At 51.7% G+C, this 20,241-nt stretch overlaps 3 protein-coding genes across 4 annotated transcripts in view; all 3 read left to right on the forward strand.

The window, feature by feature from the left end:
• The window catches only part of TMEM132B (transmembrane protein 132B), a 1,306,862-nt gene that overhangs the window by 746,260 nt on the left and 540,361 nt on the right, over positions 1-20,241 (forward strand). The gene's annotated exons all lie outside the window — the stretch shown is intronic.
• AACS (acetoacetyl-CoA synthetase) overlaps positions 1-20,241 on the forward strand; it is an 83,810-nt gene that overhangs the window by 37,743 nt on the left and 25,826 nt on the right. For both annotated transcript variants that reach the window (XM_050747978.1, XM_050747979.1), the window contains exons 6-9: positions 3,009-3,123; positions 3,309-3,390; positions 7,411-7,558; positions 14,668-14,748. In XM_050747978.1, the coding sequence (XP_050603935.1) occupies positions 3,009-3,123; positions 3,309-3,390; positions 7,411-7,558; positions 14,668-14,748 (426 nt within the window). The remainder of the gene's footprint in view (positions 1-3,008; positions 3,124-3,308; positions 3,391-7,410; positions 7,559-14,667; positions 14,749-20,241) is intronic.
• On the forward strand, positions 1,773-2,361 carry LOC126930708 (developmental pluripotency-associated 5 protein). The gene has a single exon (XM_050748200.1). It carries the CDS (start codon positions 1,820-1,822, stop codon positions 2,168-2,170), a length of 351 nt encoding a protein of 116 aa, XP_050604157.1. The 5' UTR covers positions 1,773-1,819; the 3' UTR covers positions 2,171-2,361.

The following is a 20,241-nucleotide window of genomic DNA, read 5'->3' on the forward strand; positions in this document are numbered from 1 at the left end:
GATTTTGCTGATCGAGTCCATCATTAGTTTTTCCTATGGTTTTAATTTCTTCTCTCCTTTCCCTGGCTACCTAATTTTGAGTGTAGTTTACTGAAAACATTGGAAATGGAAAACAATAACATTTGCAATTGTTTTCTTGTTGTGTTTCTGATAGATCGTATGTTCCGGGGAGTGGGAACCATGTCTGTCTGGTTCCCTGGCATGGTGCCTGGCACCTAGCACATGGAATAAATAAATGCTTTCTACTCCCTACTCTTCTCTGTTAATTCAGCTTCTAGTTTGGGAAACTGGACAGTGTTGAATAAACTCTCCATCCTAGAACTCTTTGCCCAGAGATTCTCAAATCTTATCCCACCTCAGGATCATCTGGACGGCTGGTGAGAAGAGATTGCTGGGCCCCCTGCAGAGTTTCCAGTTCATTAGGTCTGGGGCTCCAGGTGCGGCTGACGCTGGCTGCCCTGGGGACCAGCATCCCTCCCTCAACACTCTGCCCCGTAGACTCCCGCAGAGTCAGCGCTTCTGCTTCCCTGCTTCCCTGCTAAGAGTCACGGGCCAGCTCTGAAAACAAATGCCCGCCGCTCCTGACCCGTTAATTAGTTATCCTAATGAGCATAATTAACTTAATAGTCCCACCGTAGGTGGTGCTACCAGGCAGCCAGGGTGGATAGCCCTGTCCTGTGAAGTCCTTACTCAGAGGTTCTGGGGCCACTGTGTGTGCCCTGGGGGGCAGCCCCAGCTGTTGGTCTTGAACCGCTTGTATCAGGCTCATGTGTGAGGGAATAGCAGCCATCTGGGCGATGCCTACCCATGTTTGTGGATGGCAGTCTGTTAACACAGTGTAACCTGGAGGATGGCTAGGAGGGAAGTGAATAGAAGCCTTGTCTGAGAGTGCTTTAATCTGTTACTAACTAATAATCTGGACTAACACTCAGGGAGTATCAGTGAATGTTACGAGTTCCAGGAACAAGCCCATGCCTGCATGGGAGGAATCGCGTCTTTCAGGAAAGCAGTGCCGTTGGCTGGACTGCAGACGCCACGTGCAGTACAGACCGGAGACATGGGTGTGGCGATCCTGCCTTTGAAGATGGGGCTCGTTAACTAGTGTGTGCACATGTAGGCTTATGCCATTGGTTGGCATAAATGCACTGCTTGGAGGATTCAGGTTCCTCTTTAATTGAAGATTCCGAGAACAAAAATATGGGACCACTTTGCTTTGCTGTTGTTGCCTGTTTGGAAGATGAATCTTCTTTTGTATACACTAGTGGAGCTGTGCTAACAGGCTCTTTCTGTGAAGTGGGGAATCTTTTTGGTAGTGCAATACACACTCTATACTCTTCCTATTTCAGTATATGTCTGTAAATACTTCTGGTATTTCTTGATATTGATGCCTTCCTTGGCATGATGGTTGTTCTCAGATATAAGATGTGCTTTGATCAACTTTTTTTTTGAGATGGAGTCTCGCTTTGTTGCCCAGGCTGGAGTGCAGTGGCACTATCTCAGTTCACTGCAAACTCTGCCTCCCCGGGTTCAAGCGATTCTCCTGCCTTAGCCTCCTGAGTAGCTGGGACTACAGGCATGCACCACCATGCTTGGGTAATTTTTGTATTTTTAGTAGAGATGGGGTTTCACCATGTTGGTCAGGCTGGTCTCAAACTCCTGACCTCATGATCCGCCTGCCTTGGCCTCCCAAAGTGCTGGGATTACAGGCGTGAGCCACCGTGCCTGCCTTTTTTTTTTTTTTTTTTTTTTTTTAAAAACCAGAGTCTCGGGGAAGGCCTGGCGTGCGCTGGAGCGTGGTTTTGGTTCTGAGGGTCATAAGATGGGAACTCTCCCGGCACGTAGAAATATCCCGCCGTGGGTGAAAGTTCCCGAAGACCTGAAAGATCCAGAGGTGTTCCAGGTCCAGACGCGGCTGCTGAAAGCCATGTTTGGCCCGGACGGATCTCGAATCCCTTACATCGAGCAAGTGAGCAAGGCCATGCTCGAGCTGAAGGCTCTGGAGTCTTCAGACCTCACCGAGGTCGTGGTTTACGGTTCCTATTTGTACAAGCTCCGGACCAAGTGGATGCTCCAGTCCATGGCTGAGTGGCACCGCCAGCGCCAGGAGCGAGGGATGCTCAAACTTGCGGAAGCCATGACTGCCCTCGAACTAGGCCCTTGGATGAAGTGAACCAGCTTCCAGCCAATGCAATGAAGGCCAGGATGCAGAGATTAGGTTGTGGCCAGAGCTGGAGTGATTCCTTCAGCTTGGTTTAAAATCTGCTCCAGCCTAAAGAGTTAAGGAAAACGATCTGTTTAGGGGTCTCTGCCCTTAGCTCTGAGTCTTGTTATGAATATCTCTTTGATGGTTGCCAATAAAAAAAAAGTGGTTTTTTTTTTTAAAAAAAAAAAAAAAAACCAGAGTCTCACTCTGTTCCCAGGCTGGAGTGCAATGGCACAATCTCGGCTCACTGCAACCTCCGTCTCCTAGGTTCAAGCGATTCTCCTGCCTCAGCCTCCCAAGTGGCTGGGGCCACAGGCGTGTGCCACCATGCCTGGCTAAGTTTTGTATTTTTAGTAGAGATGGGGTTTCACCACAGTGGCCAGGCTGGTCTTGAACTCCTGACCTCAAGTGATTCACCTGCCTCGGCCTCTCAAAGTGCTTGGATTACAGGTGTGAGCCAGCGCGCCCGGCCTCATCTACTTTCTTTATTGGCTGCGGGTGCTGCGGACACAGGGACCTGGCCATGCAACCTGATGATGTTGCCCTTTCTCGCCTGTGAAATGCAGCGGTCCTATTGGCTACCGAAGGTTTTTGCCATTTTGTTGTTTTAGAGACAGGATCTCACTCTGTGCCCAGGCTGGAATGCAGTGGTGCAAGCGTAGCTCACTCCAACTTTGAACTCCTGGGCTCAAGCAATCCTCCCACCTCAGCCTCCAGAGTAGCTGGGACTACAGGCACCCACCACCACACCTGCTGGGTTTTGCCTTTTGGATGATCAATGATGACTTTCTCCTCCTGCTTTCAGGGTGTGCTGGACCGGTTTTCTCAAATTCAGCCGAAGCTCATCTTCTCTGTGGAGGCCGTTGTCTATAACGGCAAAGAGCACAGCCACATGGAAAAGCTGCAGCAGGTGGTTAAAGGTGTGTGGCCCTTCCAGCTCCCAGCTGGCACGGCCGGGTGTGTGTGCCGGCACATCAGAGTCTGCCAGGAGTCAGCCTGGGTAGTCTCTGCCCCAGATGGTGTTATATTTTGTGGGGGGGAAAAAAAGCAGCAGCCAAGCATCTTTGTCCTGTAACCTTGTGTTTTCTCCTCCCGCTCCTTCCAGGCCTACCAGACTTGAAGAAAGTGGTAGTGATTCCTTACGTGTCCTCCAGAGAGAAGATAGACCTTTCAAAGATTCCCAACAGGTAACGTACCGCATTCTGACCCACAGGTCCGTGTGGAACCCACTGGAGCCCCCGCGGGGAAGTAGGCCCCTGGATCTCCCACTGGGGGTCACTCAGGATTTTACAAGTGGAGGAAGTTTTAGTGAAAAGCGTCATTTTGTGGATGAGGCACCTGAGGCCGGCCCCAGAGGAAATCCCCCGAGGCCACACAGTGAATGAGTGGCGGAAGAGAGAGGTCCCAGGAACCCTCACTCTTCCGATCTGGTGTCCCTCGTGTAGGGGGCTCTGATGGGGCCAAGCCCACCTTCCCAGATTGGCCACAGAAATTCTGCATTGGAAATCATGTGTACATGTGTGTGCACATGTGGGTGCATGCAATGCACACGACACAGACACATGCATATCTACATGTGTACACATGTATATGCATTTACACATATACATATGCGCACAGGTGCACAGGCATGTGTACATGTGTATGTATGGCTATGCATACATGAACACTGATATAGGTATTTTTCACCCTTTAGGACACGCATGTGTTCCCCATTGCTGATAACATCTTTCTTCCTTGGCTTTTCTGACATTTAGAAAAGATAAACCACATGTTTTGTGTACCAAATAGAATTGTAAGAATCTTAATTTTGAATAGAGATTAAGGAAATGGATTATGGTTTAGTCAAAGTTGAATTTGTCCCAAAGTTCTTTCTTTTTTTTTTTTTTTTTTTTTGAGACGGAGTCTCACTCTGTCGCCCGGGCTGGAGTGCAGTGGCCAGATCTCAGCTCACTGCAAGCTCCGCCTCCCGGGTTTACGTCATTCTCCTGCCTCAGCCTCCCGAGTAGCTGGGACTACAGGCGCCCGCCACCTCGCCCGGCTAGTTTTTCGTATTTTTAGTAGAGACGGGGTTTCACTGTGTTAGCCAGGATGGTCTCAATCTCCTGGCCTCGTGATCCGCCCGTCTCGGCCTCCCAAAGTGCTGGGATTACAGGCTTGAGCCACCGCGCCCGGCCTGTCCCAAAGTTCTTAGAGTTATCTTCCTTTATTTTTTCTTGAAACAGTTGAGGGGAGAGGGTTCTGAGCTCAGGCATTTGCCCCCATGGGGTAAGCTTTCCCTTGAACCTTGGGTCTGGGCCACTGGAGGGCACCTCGTACGTGGCTCCTCGAGGCCTGGTGAGGAGGGGCTGCGTAGACATGGCAGGGTGGCTTCCTGCCCGCCACGGGGACCAGAGGTGGAAGAGAGGAGGAGATGGCGGAGGCCTTTTTGTTCCAGCAAGTGGTAGTTGGTGCGTGGCCTATTACCATCTGTCAGGGTGTTCCCAGGGGCACCAGGAGGTACAAAGCATGTGTCCTGTCCTCCAGGAGTTGCAGTCTAGGTGGAGAGGTGAGACCCACCTGCAGGAAGGATGAGCAGTGACCACTGGGAGTGGGAGGGACAAGATGTGCCCAGGAGTTGACAGCAGGGCCTGGTTGTTTTCTCTGTAGGATCTGGGGAGGTGGCATCTGGGGGTGGCTTTGAGGTATGAGCAGGGTCTAGGGACAGCTGTGTGTGCAGGGCACATTCCGGAGCCTGAAGGGTGCTGCAGGCGAAGTGGTGGTTGGTGAGGGCCATGGTCTTCAGATCCGACTTGTCAGGCTCAGCTCTCAGCTGTGTGACCCTGTGCAAGAAATCTCTCTGAGCCTTGTGTCTCCGTCTGTAAAATGGAGATGAGATGGTTCTTGCCTTGCTATAAAGAAATACCTGAGACTGGGTAATTTATAAAAAAAAGAGGTTTAATTGGCTCACGGTTCTACAGGCTGTGCGAGAGGCATCGTGCCGGCATCTGCTTCTGGGGAGGCCATATGGAGCTTGTGATCATGGCGGAAGGGAAGTGGAGCGGGCACTTTACATGGGAAAGCAGGAGTGGAGGGGGGCGGGGGGTGGGGTGCCACACACTTTTGAATGACCAGATCTCCTGTGAACTCACAGTGAGAACCCACTCATCACCAAGGAGATAGTCCGTGCCATTCATGAGGAATCCACCCTCATGATGCAGACGCCTCCCACCAGGCCTCACCTGCAGATTGGGGATTACATTTCAACATGAGATGAGGGTGGGGACAAACATCCACACTCTGTCAGCACCATCCTCTCAGGCTGGCTGGGAGGATTAAATAAGCCGCTGCTCTGCAAAGCGTGCACAGTCAGCTCCGAGTGATCCCGCCTGTCATTGTGCGGCTGCGGTGGGCTCTGTCCCCCGAAGCACCTGAGTCAGGATGGGCGGATCCTTCACAGGCAGGCCCAGGTGCCTGTCCCTGTGGACTGTGGGACCCTGCCGACCTTAATAAATTGCAGTCAGGTGCCAGAGCCCGGCTTTATTTCATGCAACCTTGGATTTAGCGCCCCAGCTGTATGGATGGAGGCCATGATGCACGGAGGCTAGGAGGAAAACCAGACAGGGTTTACCAGCCCCCTGGTTGGCCCGGCTTTTATTTTTTTCTGAATAATATTCATCAGCAGTTGATATAAAATGAGGGCATCCGGCAGAATCGTGTTAGCCACTTCATTTAGTCCGATACAATGCAGAAGCCCCCTATTGACACCCCAGGGGCTGGACTCCCACTGCAGTCCGTCCTTTGATTGTGGATGCCACAGATAAAGCAGAATAGGGTACGTGTCCGTCTGTGGAGAACTGACGGGGGTCGGGGGAGCCACCCTGTGGGCTTTTCATTCTTAGAAGAGCTTTAACAAAGGTAATCGTTGTGTGCTGTGATTTATGGGCCATTTGAAAGAAAAGGCTTTTCTCCATGGGAAGTGTCTGATTAGTTTGGGCACTTTATAATGGGATTCTTACAGGAGGTAGAGGTGGGATGGAGTTTTCATTGGCCGTAAAGTTCCTCAGTGAATAGTTTTCCTGACACGCTGGAGCAGACGGCTTTGTTTGTTTCTTGCTTAGAGCTGAATTACTTTGGATGCCCTTTTTAAACCACCATGTCTTCCCCAGGAGAAACCTTTATCTTTTAAGGATGCACAGCAAAATTCTTCATTTTAGGATGTATGGCATTTGTATTTCAGAGTAACTATCCCTAGCAAATGGTTGCAGGCTGCGTTTAACTGATTCCCACCTCCTTCCCTGAAAGACAGTTCCATTTGTCATTTGAGTATAGGGCCAGTGTGTTCAGATGGGTGGTGCTGCTCATCTCAAAACAGAAAACCACCTTTTCCCAAGATGGCTTGTGGCTTCTGCAGCTGTTTCTAGTGCAGAAAACAAATCTCCTGTTTGTGTTGCCCCTTTGATGGTTCTTGGCCACCTACAGCAATGCTGCATGTCAGCTTTGGGGGTAAGCCCAGGCACACTTCCTGGGTGACAGTCAATAGCTGGGATGAATTTTATTTGCTCTTGGACAGATATTTGTATCTTGCTATTGTAAACCTCAGGATCTAGTAAGTTAGTGATAGCACATGGTATTTGCTGAGCGGTTCTCTGTCATGGAGCTGTGGTTTAGGAAATTGGCGCCACATCTGTAGGAAGGGCTCATTAATCTAGCATCTCCTCCTCTCCCTTCTCCCCACGGGGGAAGCATCTTAATTCAGACCCACTTGGTAAGTGCTTCCTTTTGGTCGATCGTTGGAAACAAAGCATTTGCCAATCAGGTGATGAACAGCAAACAAGGGACATGAGCTCAGAAGACTTCAAGGCCATTTCCAAAGCCTCCTTCAGCAGTGTTGGTACACACATGGCTTGTTCATTGTAAGTGATCCTTCTCCATGGTGGTTATGAAAACAAAAGATTCTCTAAAAGACAGCCCTTGGCCCTGTCAGCAGTGCTGATTAAGCAACTTGAAACCTTTACTCGATCAATGAGTTTTCCTTCAATTAGCTTGAATCTCTGAGATCTCACTTCCTCTGCTGGTCCCAGAAAGTTTCCAAATCAGGCCACCATCCCCCTGGAATCCTGGCTTTTCTGGGGTAGAAACAGAGGGCAGTGCATGGGTGGAATCAGCGGGTCCGGTCCAGCATTCTGGGACGTTCATGGTGTGTTTCCCTGCTTTTCGGCCCACAGTGTGTTTCTGGATGACTTTCTTGCCACCGGCACCAGCGAGCAGGCCCCGCAGCTGGAGTTCGAGCAGCTGCCCTTCAGCCACCCACTGTTCATCATGTTTTCATCGGGCACCACGGGCGCACCCAAATGCATGGTGCATTCCGCTGGGGTAGGTCTCTGGGGAAAGCTCTGCAGGGGCCTCCTGTTGTCTGTTTGCTCCAACAGGGCCTCCCAGCTGATGATGGCAGCGTTGGGGTTGTCAGACTGCACCCCATCCCCAGAGAGTCCAACGTGCAGCTTCTCTCCAAGTGGGGTGCTGTGCGGAGATCCGGCACTGGGCCCAGGGCAGTGGAGAGCTGCCACTTCAGGGACTGGGATGGCACCTACCACCATGGTGACAGGCTTGGAGGTCACTGTACAGTGCAGTGTGCCTTGGGGGCAGGGGGTGCGCTGGCTGAACCAGCTACATTCACCCTGCAGGTCCAGACCAGCTGGAGGATTGTGAACTCAGTAGGTGGGCCCTGCCACCTATTTTAAAAAGAACGAATCAGAATAGACAAGAATAGATAATATTTGCACAGTGCCAGGTGCAGTGGCCCACGCCCATAACCCCAGCACTTTGAGAACCTGAGGCGGGCATATTGCTTTGAGCCCAGGAGTTTGAGACCATCCTGGCCAATATGGCAAAACCCCATTTCTACTAAAAAATGCAAAAATTGGCTGGACATGGTGGCACATGCCTGTAGTCTGAGCTACTCGAGAGGCCGAAGTGGGACAATTGCCTGAACCCAGGAGGCAGAGGTTGCAATGAGCTGAGATCGTGCCACTGCACTCCAGCTGGCAACAGAGCCAGACCCTGTCTCAAAAAATAAAAGTAAAATAAAATGTTAGCACAGAATAGGCTCATAAGAGGTATGGGTGTTGTTTTGTGAAGCTGTCATTATGTGGAGCGGATGTGTGCACGTGCCGGGGGCTTGTAAAACTTACATCTGACCGTGGGTTGTGGTAAAATATTTGAAAGCCACTGGTTAGGTTATTAGAAGGCTAGGTTACTAGGTTATTAGGTTATTATTAGAGTCCAATTAACTGAGAAAGAGCCTACCTGTGCTGTGAGTCTGTTAGAGCTGCCATAACAAAGTACCACAGGCTGTGTGGCTTCAACACCAAGGTGCAACACAGGTGTTCTTGTCTGAGGCCTCGCTCCTTGGCTTGTGTCCTCATGTGGTCTTTCACGTGACACCCCTGGTATCTCCCTGTATGTGTCCAAGCTTCTTCTCCTGAGGACCCCAGTCAGATCGGATCTGGGCCTGCTCTGACAGCCTCATTTAAATTCCGTCACCTTTTAAAGGCCCATTTAGTCACATTCTGAGATACTGGGGATTAGAGCTTCAATATGTGAATTTTGGGGGTACATAGTTCAGCCCATGACACATGCTTTTAATATTTCTTATTTCGCCAAAAGTCTAACTTTATTAAAGCACCTGAAATAATATGTTAATACTATGCAATAGAATTTATACGTATAGGTTAGTGACTTTTAACCTTTTATTTATTTGTTTATTTACTTTTTTGAGATGGAGTCTTGATCTGTCACCCAGCTGGAGTGCAGTGGTGCGACCTTGGCTCACTGCAACCTTCGCCTCCTGGGCTTAAGCAATCCTCCCCACCCAGCCTCCCACGCAGCTGGGACCATAGGCATGTACCACTATGCCCTACTTTTTTTTTTTTTTTTTTGTAGAGATCGGGTTTTGCCATGTTACCCAGGCTGGTCTCAAACCTCTGGGCTCATGTAATCCACTTGCTTTGGCCTCCGAAAGTGCTGGGATTACAGATGTGAGCCACCAGGCTCAAACAAACCTTTTATTTTTGAAAAAAATAAAATACCTAGAGAACCTATAGAGAAGTTGCAAGAATAGTAAGCTCCATGGCACCCTTCAGCTGGATTCTTCCATTGTTAACATTCTGTTTTTAACATTTTCAATGTCATTTTTTTTTTTTTTGAGACAGTTTCTCACTTTGTTGCCCAGACTGTAGTGCAGTGGTGTGATCATGGCTCACTGCAACCTCTACCTCCTGGGCCCAAGCAATCTCCCACCTCAGTCTTCCAAGTATGTAGAACTACAGGCACATGCTACTTTTTCATTTTTGTGGAGATGGGGTCTTGCTATGTTCTCCAGGCTGGTCATGAACTCTTGGGCTCAAGTGATCCTCTCGCCTTGGCCTCTTGAGTGCTGGAATTATAGGCATGAGCCACTGTGCCTGATGTCAACATCAATTTTTAACATGTCCTAACAGCTTCTTTTGCCTTCTTTCTCTCTCTCAGCATATATACACATGTTGTTAGTTTGCTTTTTGCTGAACTAGTTGGAGTACGTCAGAGCCGTAATGATCTTTCACTCTTTAATATTTCAGCACGTATCTCCCAAGAACAAAAACGTTCTCTTACAGAAGTGTAACATGCTCATCAAATTCAGGAATGTTGACGTTGGTGCAGTGCCATCCTCTAATCTATGGTCCACACTCAGGTCGCCAGTTTCCCAGTAGTGTGCTAGCAGCTCAGGTGGTGGCACGTCAGTCGTCAGGTCTCCTGCACGTCCTTGGGTCTGGAACAGTTCCTCGGGCTTCTTCGTCTTTCGTGACACTGACATTTTCGAAGAGCCCAGGCTCCTGGTTTGGCAGAATGGCTCTCTTTGGGTCTGACTGGTATCTCCTCGTGGTTAGGTCCAGGTTATGCAGCTTTGGTGGGAACACCCTGGAAATGGGTATTGTTTTCTTCTCCGTGCATCTATCGGGGGGTGGGGGGACACAACGTCAGTGTATTTCATTTTTGTGATTTTACTAGGCCAGTCTTCAGAAATGAAATGCCCGGGTCAATGTGGTGCTTTGCTTTTTTTTTTTTTTTTTTGAGATGGAGTCCCAGCATTGTCACCTGGGCTGGCGTGAAGTGGCACAATCTTGGCTCACTGCAACCTCTGCCCCCGGGTTCAAGTGATTCTCCTACCTCAGTGTCCTGAGTAGCTAGGATTACAGGTGCCCACCACCATGGCTGGCTAAGTTTTTTTTTTTTTTGTATTTTTAGTAGAGAGAGGGTTTCACTATGTTGGCCAGGCTGGTCTCCAACTCCTGACCTTGTGATCCGCCCTCCTCGGCCTCCCAAAGTGCTGGGTTTACAGGTGTGGGCCACCGTGCCCAGTTGAATGTAGTTCTTTTCTAGTAACTGCTATCACGTCTTACTTTCTCTGATCCTCCTCTGCCCCTGGGCTTGATAAGAGAGCTTCTTGTTGAATCCTTACCTTGCACTCAGACTTCTCCTGGGGCAGTCTGTGAGAGTCAGGATGCTCGCTCCATGCTGTGGCTCTCACCTTCACGCTGCTCTAGCTCTCCTCTGGGCCAGCTCTTCAGCTCTCCCCGTAGCTCATTTCCCCGTTTCCCTTTCAGTTGGCTCAGCCCACAGGGAGAAGAAAAATCCACCATATCTTGGTCAAACCTTCTGATCACCACTTTTCCCCCCAAACTCAGAAGAAGAGAATTCTCCAAGTGGAGAAACCTTTGCTTGATAAGACAGTGGCATTTGAAAAGGAGATATACAAGTTCCTTTATTCTAGCTCATTTAGCTTTTACAGATGTTCCCTCTACCTAGAAGCAGTTCGAATCCCTTCTGTAAAAAGGAAACATTTACACTGGAATCATTTGAAAGCCCTATTAGGCTTTTTACAGAGTCTTTTCATCAGAATGTGGAAAGGAGTCAATGTGGCTTCATCATCACCTAGATCTGGATTCACTGAGGGTCTTGTTGCAGGCTGTGAAATAGATCTGAAGGTCCAAGAGCCTGTCCACACAGGTTAATTCTCAAGAAACCCGGGAGTGGGAGCAAGGGGCTGATGTTAGTGGTGGGGGGCAAAGGCCTTATTTCTGGCAGTTACACTGGCTCAACTGAGTTGCCTCTGTAGGCCGAGAGCTGTCCTGTCACTCAAATAATCTGATTTTATGAAAGCCAGCTGGGGTGTGTTCACAGTATGAGGTGTAGTTGGAATCGCATTTTCCCTGTGAAAGGGCAGCCCTCGTGCACCTGGGCGCAGGTCTGTTAATAAGCCACCGAGATGAGCATTTTTAGAAATCTTGCAGACAAGGGCGGGGGCAGGTATATGTGGCCAAACAAGACATTTTAGGATAAATGGAAATGTGTAACTGTACTTTTCTTTTTAGTGCTCTTTGCATAGTGCATGTCATTTTTTTAAAGAGGGGCATAAAATATATTAGATATAATATAGCTTGCTCATAAAATGATCATGCCTGATATATTTAGAGTGTGGAAAAATCAGGAACAACTATATGTACCCCATCTTCACTGGGCTCTTGCATCTCTGGAGAAGTGACTAAGCGTCTTGCTCGTTTTCTAGAGTTATCTTGACCACAAACTTGAAAACAGTGAGGCAACACAGGCCAGAGTCCCAGGGGCTGATAATCTTCCCGATTTAGTGGGGTGGGGGTTATTTTACTGGTTTGTTGGTTTGTGTTTCCTAAGTCCATGAAGGGTGTCAGAAAGTGGTTCCCGGTTCTCTTCCTTTACATGAAATTACTCTCTGGCGCTGAGACCCAGGAAACCATGCCGTTTATGCTGCCTTACCCTCAGGGAAAGCATTCAGACTTGACCATAAATATTTAAGAATTAAGGGAAAAACGATGGATATAACTTGTTAAGATTCACACAGAGAAATTACTGGGAGAGGAGGAGGGCCCATTGTTCGTTTTGTGCCGTCTGAGAGAATGAGGCTAATGAACCACTGAACAAACGCGGGCTTGTAGCTCCGCTGTGCTCTCAGCAGACCACGTGGGTGAAGCTGCAGAGTTAAATGCTAATTTCAAGTGAAAAAGAAAATGGGAGAGGGATTTGCCACAGGCTCGTAGAATCAGAGTTCCCTGTCCTTTAAGTGGATTCGTGGAAAGATTTAGTTCGTGGAGACAGTTCCTGAAAAGTTTGTCACCCCCAAATTATTGCCTACCCACTGCCCATGAGAACAGAGTGTCATGGAACTTTCTAAGAAGCTTTTGAGTGCCTGGGGAAGGGAAGGGGAGGCTGTCTCTTGACCCTCACTGGGGATTCTTGTTAAACTCCACCCTGCAGCTCAGCTTCCAGAGCCTGGAGGCAGTCTCGGGGGACTGCAGAAAAGGGCAGTGCATTAGTCTGTTTTCATGCTGCTGATGAAGACATACTGAGGGCCGGGCGCGGTGGCTCACGCTTGTAATCCCAGCACTTTGGGAGGCCAAGGTGGGCAGATCACGAGGTCAAGAGATCAAGACCAGCCTGGCCAACATGGTGAAACCCCGTCTCTACTGGAAATGAAAAATCAGCTGGGTGAGGTGGTGTGCGCCTGTAGTCCCAGCTACTCGGGAGGCTGAGGCTGGAGAATCGCTTGAACCTGGGAGTTTGCAGTGAGCCGAGATTGCACTGCCACACTCCAGCGTGGTGACAGAGCAAAACTCTCTAAAAAAAAAAAGACATACTGAGACTGGGCAATTTACAAAAGAAAGGTTTAATGGACTTAACAGTTCCACGTGGCTGGGGAGCCCTCACAATCATGGCAGAAGGCGAGGAGGAGCAAGTCACGTTTTACATGGATGGCAGCAGGCAAAGAGAGAGAATGAGAACCAAATGAAATGGGTTTCCCCTTATGAGACCATCAGCTCTCATGAGACTGATTCACTACTGTGAGAATAGTATGGGAGAAACTGCCCCCATGATTCAATTATCTCCCACTTTGTCCCTCCCACAACATGTGGGAATTATGGAAATACAATTCAAGATGAGATTTGGATGGGGATGTGGAGCCAAACCGTATCAGGCAGCATCTACTCATCTGCCTGGCAGTCTCTGGAGGCTTCAGTTGTAGCTGTTTGTGGGCCAGGTGGCGGTTGCCTGTTTGGGATGGACTCTGGAATAAGAATTTTGGCTCCTGAATGGGAGCCTGTGTTGGATAGGATTGTTCCTGTTGAGCTCTTAAAGGGATCGTCTCCTGCAACTGGCTTTTGGAAGCTTTTTCCTTGGGTATGATGAGGGCCTTCATGACTGGGTTTTAATATACAAGTCCTTGCTTCAACCCTCTAGCCCCTCCACGACCAGAAGCACCTTTGTCATGAGCCAGAGGCTCACATCTGTGGACCAGACTGAAGGGCAGTGGTCACTGAAGGGGCAGCATGCCGTCTGTCCTCAGGATCTTGTTCAAGATCTGTTGGAAAGACAGGAAAACCGAGGCTGGGAGTGTGGAGTGACGGGTGCAGGGGCTGCTGGCTCTGCTGTCTTTGTTGTGCCTGGCGATGGGAAGCTTCCTCTCCTCCCTGCCCCTGCCGGACACACAGAGTTGCTTGGAACAAGTGTGTTCTGGGCAGTGGAAGATTATATAGTTGTAAACAGACATGAGGGAGCTCCTGGCATGCCAAGGAAGATGTCCCAGGTATGCTGTTGGGTGGAAAAGGCAAAGTGTGGGACACTGGGTCACAATGAACAAAATGGCCTTAATAAATATGTGCTAGCATCAGCAAGAAAGACATTCACAGGAAACTGCTAGGACTGGCTGCCTCTGGGGAGAGCTGGGTATAGGACAGGGAGAGAGGACGGCTTTTCATAGTATCTGCTTCAGAGTTCTGGACCGTGCAAATATAGTGCCGATTAAGCACCAAAACTGAAGGTAATAGCGTATAGTGGGTGGGAGGGAGCGGGTCTGCTTGGGTGTTTTAGCCAGAAGCAGGGTCTTGTGCTGTCCGCTCAGCTGAGGCATTCCTGAACTCCGATCTTGAACGTGAGTCCCAGCTACAGTCTTGCTCTGTTGCCGGCGCCCCACCCCCACCACATCCCCCTCACCCCCGTGTTCCCTGTTCCCCATGAGGCTGGGCTAGCACCTGTCCTGCAAGGGTTAGGCCCTGGTCTTTTGCTCGTTGACTCTCTTCTCAGTAAGGGTCACTTCTGTTCTGCCTGAAACTGGTGGGCCTCCGTGGTACCCTTGATGTCCTGGGCACTGAGAGCTTGAGGGCAGACAGGATTGTCAGGGTTTTCCCCTCCAGACTGCAAGCCACGCCCAGCTCTCGGGGCAGAGGGATATGGGGGCGTGGCTCATCACAGGGGAGAGCGGGGAGCCTCCCAAGTCTGCTTCTCCCAGGAAGGAAAATGGGAATCTGCTGGGGCTTCTTCCTGGCAGCGTCTGAGCGGCGCGTGGGCCAGGTACCGGGTTCCTGGTACTGTACGCCTAACAGAGAGCACCCACTCCTCGTGTCTCCCTGCAGGGCACCCTCATCCAGCATCTGAAGGAGCATCTGCTGCACGGCAACATGACCAGCAGTGACATCCTCCTGTGCTACACCACGGTAAGGGCTTCCCCAAGGTGCTGGCCTGTGCTATGCCACAGTGGGGACTTCGCCGGACACCAGCCCAAGACACATGGTAAAGGCTTCCCTGGGCGCTGGCCTGTGCTGAACTGTGGTGAGAGCTCCCCCGGCGCACGGTGTCGAGTTGGCCTGCTCTTCCACAGCTTGCAATCAGCAGCTTGGAATCCACGTGGAGTCCACAGCTGGTCACAGAGAGCCGGGAGGGGCGTCTCAACAGTCACACATCAAAAACACACCCAAGGTCACCACTCCTGAGTCTGTGTGAGATCCCAGGGGTCCATCCCCTGCACCGGTGTATGTGTGAGGTCCCGGGGGTCTGTCCCCACTCCTGCATCTGTGTGAGGTCCCGGGGGTCTGTCCCCCTCCTCCATCTGTGTGAGGTCCCAGGGGTCTGTCCCCCTCCTCCATCTGTGTGAGGTCCCGGGGGTCTGTCCCCACTCCTGCATCTGTGTGAGGTCCCGGGACCACTGGGACCTCACATGGCTGTGGAATCCAGGCCATGAAACCAGAACTCAACTCAAGGTGTTGGAGGACTTTCTGCCCTTGCTGAGCACTGAAAGACAGAAGGTTAGGACAAGTTAAAGCAAGTGCATTTTACCCCAGAGGAGAACTGAAAACATCAAGAGCTTCCAGAATGATCTAGCTACAGGTCCTGAGTGGTGCTTCTGTGCCGAGTTTGTTTGTTTGTTTTTGTTTGTTTTTGAGATGAAGTCTAGCTCTGTCGCCCAGGCTGGAGTGCAGTGGCTCGATCTCAGCTCACTGCAATCTCTGCCTCCTGGGTTCAAGGGATTCTTCTGCCTCAGCCTTGAGTATCTGGGACTATAGGCACGTGCCACCACGCCCAGCTAATTTTTTGTATTTTTAGTGGAGATGGGGTTTCACCATGTTGACCAGGCTGGTCTCGAACTCCTGACCTCATGATTCACCTGCCCCAGCCTCCCAAAGTGCTGGGGTTACAGGCGTGAGCCACCGCCCCTGGCATGCTGAGTTTTTATGCCGAGTGGAATGCAGCAGGCACATGCCTGACCTGCGAGGTTGATGCCCAGGGCCCTTCTGTACCCCTTGTGAGAGACTCCCCGGGACTGCCCACAGAGGCAGGAGCAGGGACGGACCCCTGGGACCTCACACAGGTGCAGGAGAGTGTCAGAGCCCCGGGACCTCACATAGATGGAGGAGGGGGACAGACTCCTGGGACCTCACACAGATGGAGGAGGGGGACAGACTCCCGGGACCTCACACAGATGGAGGAGGGGGACAGACCCCTGGGACCTCACACAGATGGAGGAGGGGGACAGACCCCCGGGACCTCACACAGATGGAGGAGCAGGGACGGACCCCTGGGACCTCACACAGGTGCAGGAGAGTGTCAGAGCCCCGGGACCTCACACAGATGGAGGAGAGTGTCAGACCCCTGGGACCTCACACAGGTGCAGGAGGGGGACAGACCCCCGGGACCTCACACATACACCGGTGCAGGGGACGGACCCCTGGGGTTTCACACAGATGGAGGAGAGTGTCAGACCCCCGGGACCTCACACAGATGGAGGAGGGGGACAGACCCCCGGGACCTCACACAGATGGAGGAGGGGGACAGACCCCCGGGACCTCACACAGATGCAGGAGGGGGACAGACCCCCGGGACCTCACACAGATGGAGGAGGGGGACAGACCCCCGGGACCTCACACAGATGGAGGAGGGGGACAGACCCCCGGGACCTCACACAGATGGAGGAGAGTGTCAGACCCCCGGGACCTCACACAGATGCAGGAGTGGGGACAGACCCCCGGGACCTCACACAGATGGAGGAGGGGGACAGACCCCCAGGACCTCACACAGATGCAGGAGGGGGACAGACCCCCGGGACCTCACACAGATGGAGGAGGGGGACAGACCCCCGGGACCTCACACAGATGCAGGAGAGTGTCAGACCCCCGGGACCTCACACAGATGGAGGAGGGGGACGGACCCCCGGGACCTCACACAGATGGAGGAGGGGGACAGACCCCCAGGACCTCACACAGGTGCAGGAGGGGGACAGACCCCCAGGACCTCACACAGATGCAGGAGGGGGACAGACCCCCGGGACCTCACATAGATGCAGGAGAGTGTCAGACCCCTGGGACCTCACACAGATGCAGGAGGGGGACAGACCCCCAGGACCTCACACAGATGCAGGAGGGGGACAGACCCCCGGGACCTCACACAGATGCAGGAGGGGGACAGACCCCCAGGACCTCACACAGATGAAGGAGGGGGACGGACCCCCGGGACCTCACACAGATGGAGGAGGGGGACGGGACCCCCGGGACCTCACACAGATGGAGGAGGGGGACAGACCCCCGGGACCTCACACAGATGGAGGAGGGGGACAGACCCCCGGGACCTCACACATACACCGGTGCAGGGGACGGACCCCTGGGGTTTCACACAGATGGAGGAGAGTGTCAGACCCCCGGGACCTCACACAGATGCAGGAGAGTGTCAGACCCCCGGGACCTCACACAGATGGAGGAGGGGGACGGACCCCCGGGACCTCACACAGATGGAGGAGGGGGACGGACCCCCGGGACCTCACACAGATGGAGGAGGGGGACAGACCCCCGGGACCTCACACAGATGCAGGAGGGGGACAGACCCCCGGGACCTCACACAGATGCAGGAGGGGGACGGACCCCCGGGACCTCACACAGATGCAGGAGGGGGACAGACCCCCGGGACCTCACACAGATGCAGGAGTGGGGACAGACCCCCGGGACCTCACACATACACCGGTGCAGGGGACGGACCCCTGGGATTTCACACAGACTCAGGAGTGGTGACCTTGGGTGTGTTTTTGATGTGTGACTATTGAGAGGCCCCTCCCGGCTCTCTGTGACCAGCTGTGGATTAATAAGGGGCTTGGGACAAAGATTCAGGTTTCTTTCAGCTGCAGGGATTTGCTCTACAACCCACCCCTGTTCCCAGTCCCTAAGGTAGAATACTGGTGCTAGCCCCACCCCCACCAATGGTCCCTTGTGTGCCGCATCCTTTCTCAAATATTTCTGAGCAGGAATCTCGGCCAGCAGCATCAGTGCGGTGTCCTTAAGGAGTTGCAGAAAGCTCCCAGCAGCTACGATGATGTAGGATTCAGCTGCTTCCCTGGGACACGGCAATTTAAAATGGGAGGGTCTTGTATTGAGAGTAAAGATACAATGGAAAGAACTCAAAAATTTGGAGCAGTTTTCTCAGAGGCATTTCATTTTTACTGGAAGGATCCTGCCCACTAAGAATCAGGCAGTTAGATTTTTCTTGGAGCAGCTTGACCCCACCTGGGTTCTTTTTTTTTGGAGACAGAATCTTGCTTTGTTGCCCAGGCTCAAGTACAGTGGTGCGTTCTTGGCTCACTGCAAGCTCCACCTCCCGGGTTCATGCCATTCTCCTGCCTCGGCCTCCTGAGTAGCTGGGACTACAGGCGCCCACCACCACGCCCAGCTAATTTTTTGTATTTTTAGTAGAGACAAGGTTTCACCATGTTAGCCAGGATGGTCTCGATCTCCTGACCTCGTGATCTGCCCGCCTCGGCCTCCCAAAGTGCTGGGTTTACAGGCGTGAGCCACCGTGCCTGGCCTCCCCACTGCACCTGGCCTCCCCACCTGGGTTCTAACAGCAGCCTCGGTGGCAGTTGTTTCATGTCCTGCAGCCCTGGGCCCAGCCTGTACTGTGACCCACTCTCCCTCCCTCCCTTCCTTCTCCTCCCTTCCTTACCCTTCCTTTCCTTTCTTTCCCCTCTCTTCCCCTCCCTACCCCTCCCTTCCTTTCCCATTTTCCCTTTGCCTTTTGTCACCCTTTTTCCCTTTGCCTTTCTTCTTTTCTTTTGACAGACTCTCACTCTGTTGCTCAGCCTAGCGTGCAGTGGTGATCATGGCTCACTGCAGCCTCAAACTCCTGGGCTCAAGTAATCCTCCCACCTCAGCCTCCAAGTAGCTGAGACCACAGGTGTACTCCACCATGCCTGGCTAATTAAAAAAATTTTTTGTTTCTAGAGGCCAGGCATGGTGGCTCATGCCTGTAATCCCAACACTTTGGGAGGATGAGGTAGGTGGATCACTTGAGGTCAGAGTTCAGGACCAGCCTGGCCAACATGGTAAAACCCTGTCTCTACTAAAAATACAAAAAAGTTAGCCAGGTGTGGTGGTGGACACCTGTAATCCCAGCTACTTGGGAGGCTGGGGTGGGAGGATCGCTTGAACCCAGGAGGCAGAGATTGCAGTGAGCTGAGATTGTGCCACTGCACTCCAGCCTCGGTGACAGAGTGAGACTCCGTCTCAAAAAAAAAAAAAAAAAAAAAGTTGTTTTTCCATAGAGACCAGGTCTCACTGAGTTACGCAGGCTGGTCTCAACCTCCTGAGCTCAAGTGATCTTCCCATCTTGCCCTGCAAAATGCTGGGATTACAGGTGTGAGCCAGCAGGCCTGGACTCAACTTTTAGCAGCTTTGTTGGACAATGAGGTGGCCGGGAATGCTATGCTGCTTGGGGCTTCCAGGCACTGGTTTCCTCTTTGGGGAACAGTTCCTCAATAAAAGAAACTGAACAAGTACATTAAGACCTGTTCAGAAGGCAGCTCAATGGCCAGGCGCAGTGGCTCATGCCTGTAATCCCAGCACTTTGTGAGGCTGAGGCAGGAGGATCCCTTGAGGCCAGGAGTTCAAGACTTGCCTGGACAACAAAGTGAGACCTCATCTACAAAAAATAAAAAAATTAGCTGGGCATGGTGGCTCACATCTGTGGTCCCAGCTACATGGGAGGCTGAGGCAGGAGGATCACTTGAGTTTAGGAGGTCGAGGCTGCAGTGAGCTCTGATTGTGCCACTGCACTCCAGCCTAGGTGACAGAGTGAGACCTTGTCTTGGGGAAAAAAAAAAAAAGGAAGAAAGCAACTCAACTAAATGGAGACCTTTGGCTGTGTCCTCGTGCCCTCTGCCTTTGTGCATGGGAAGTAGGTGTAGGTGGGCCTTCCGGGGGACGTTGGTTTTGGGTCACTATAGCCCATGTGATTTGGGGACAGCCCTAGGCTGTGGCAGGCAGGAGGTAGGTTCCTGACACCATTAATCATGGATGAATAATGTCTTGGGGATGGTTCCGTGTCAGTCGGGACCTCATTCTGTTTCATGGCTGCACAATGGCTGCTGTCATACTGCTGGGGGCCAGGTGCTGTTCAGAACGCCTCATGTGGGTTCAGTGACTGTGTAGGAGTGTCAGTAGCAAGTGTGCATCTCCTGTGACCTTTCTTGTGTCGATAACACCTACATTGCTTTGTCTCTGTCACCAGTAAGGCTGCAGCAGACATTCTGTGATGCGTCTTCATGCACATGTGTGACTATGTCTGTGCGGTCCATTGTTAGATGGGGAGTTGCTGGGCCAGAATGTCCTGCATTTGAAATGGGCAGTTAGTGCCAACCTGTGGCTCCATCTTAGGCGTTTTCCCAGGGACAT

The sequence above is a fragment of the Macaca thibetana genome, chromosome 11 (genome assembly GCF_024542745.1).
Source record: "Macaca thibetana thibetana isolate TM-01 chromosome 11, ASM2454274v1, whole genome shotgun sequence".
NCBI classification, from domain to species: Eukaryota; Metazoa; Chordata; class Mammalia; order Primates; family Cercopithecidae; genus Macaca; species Macaca thibetana.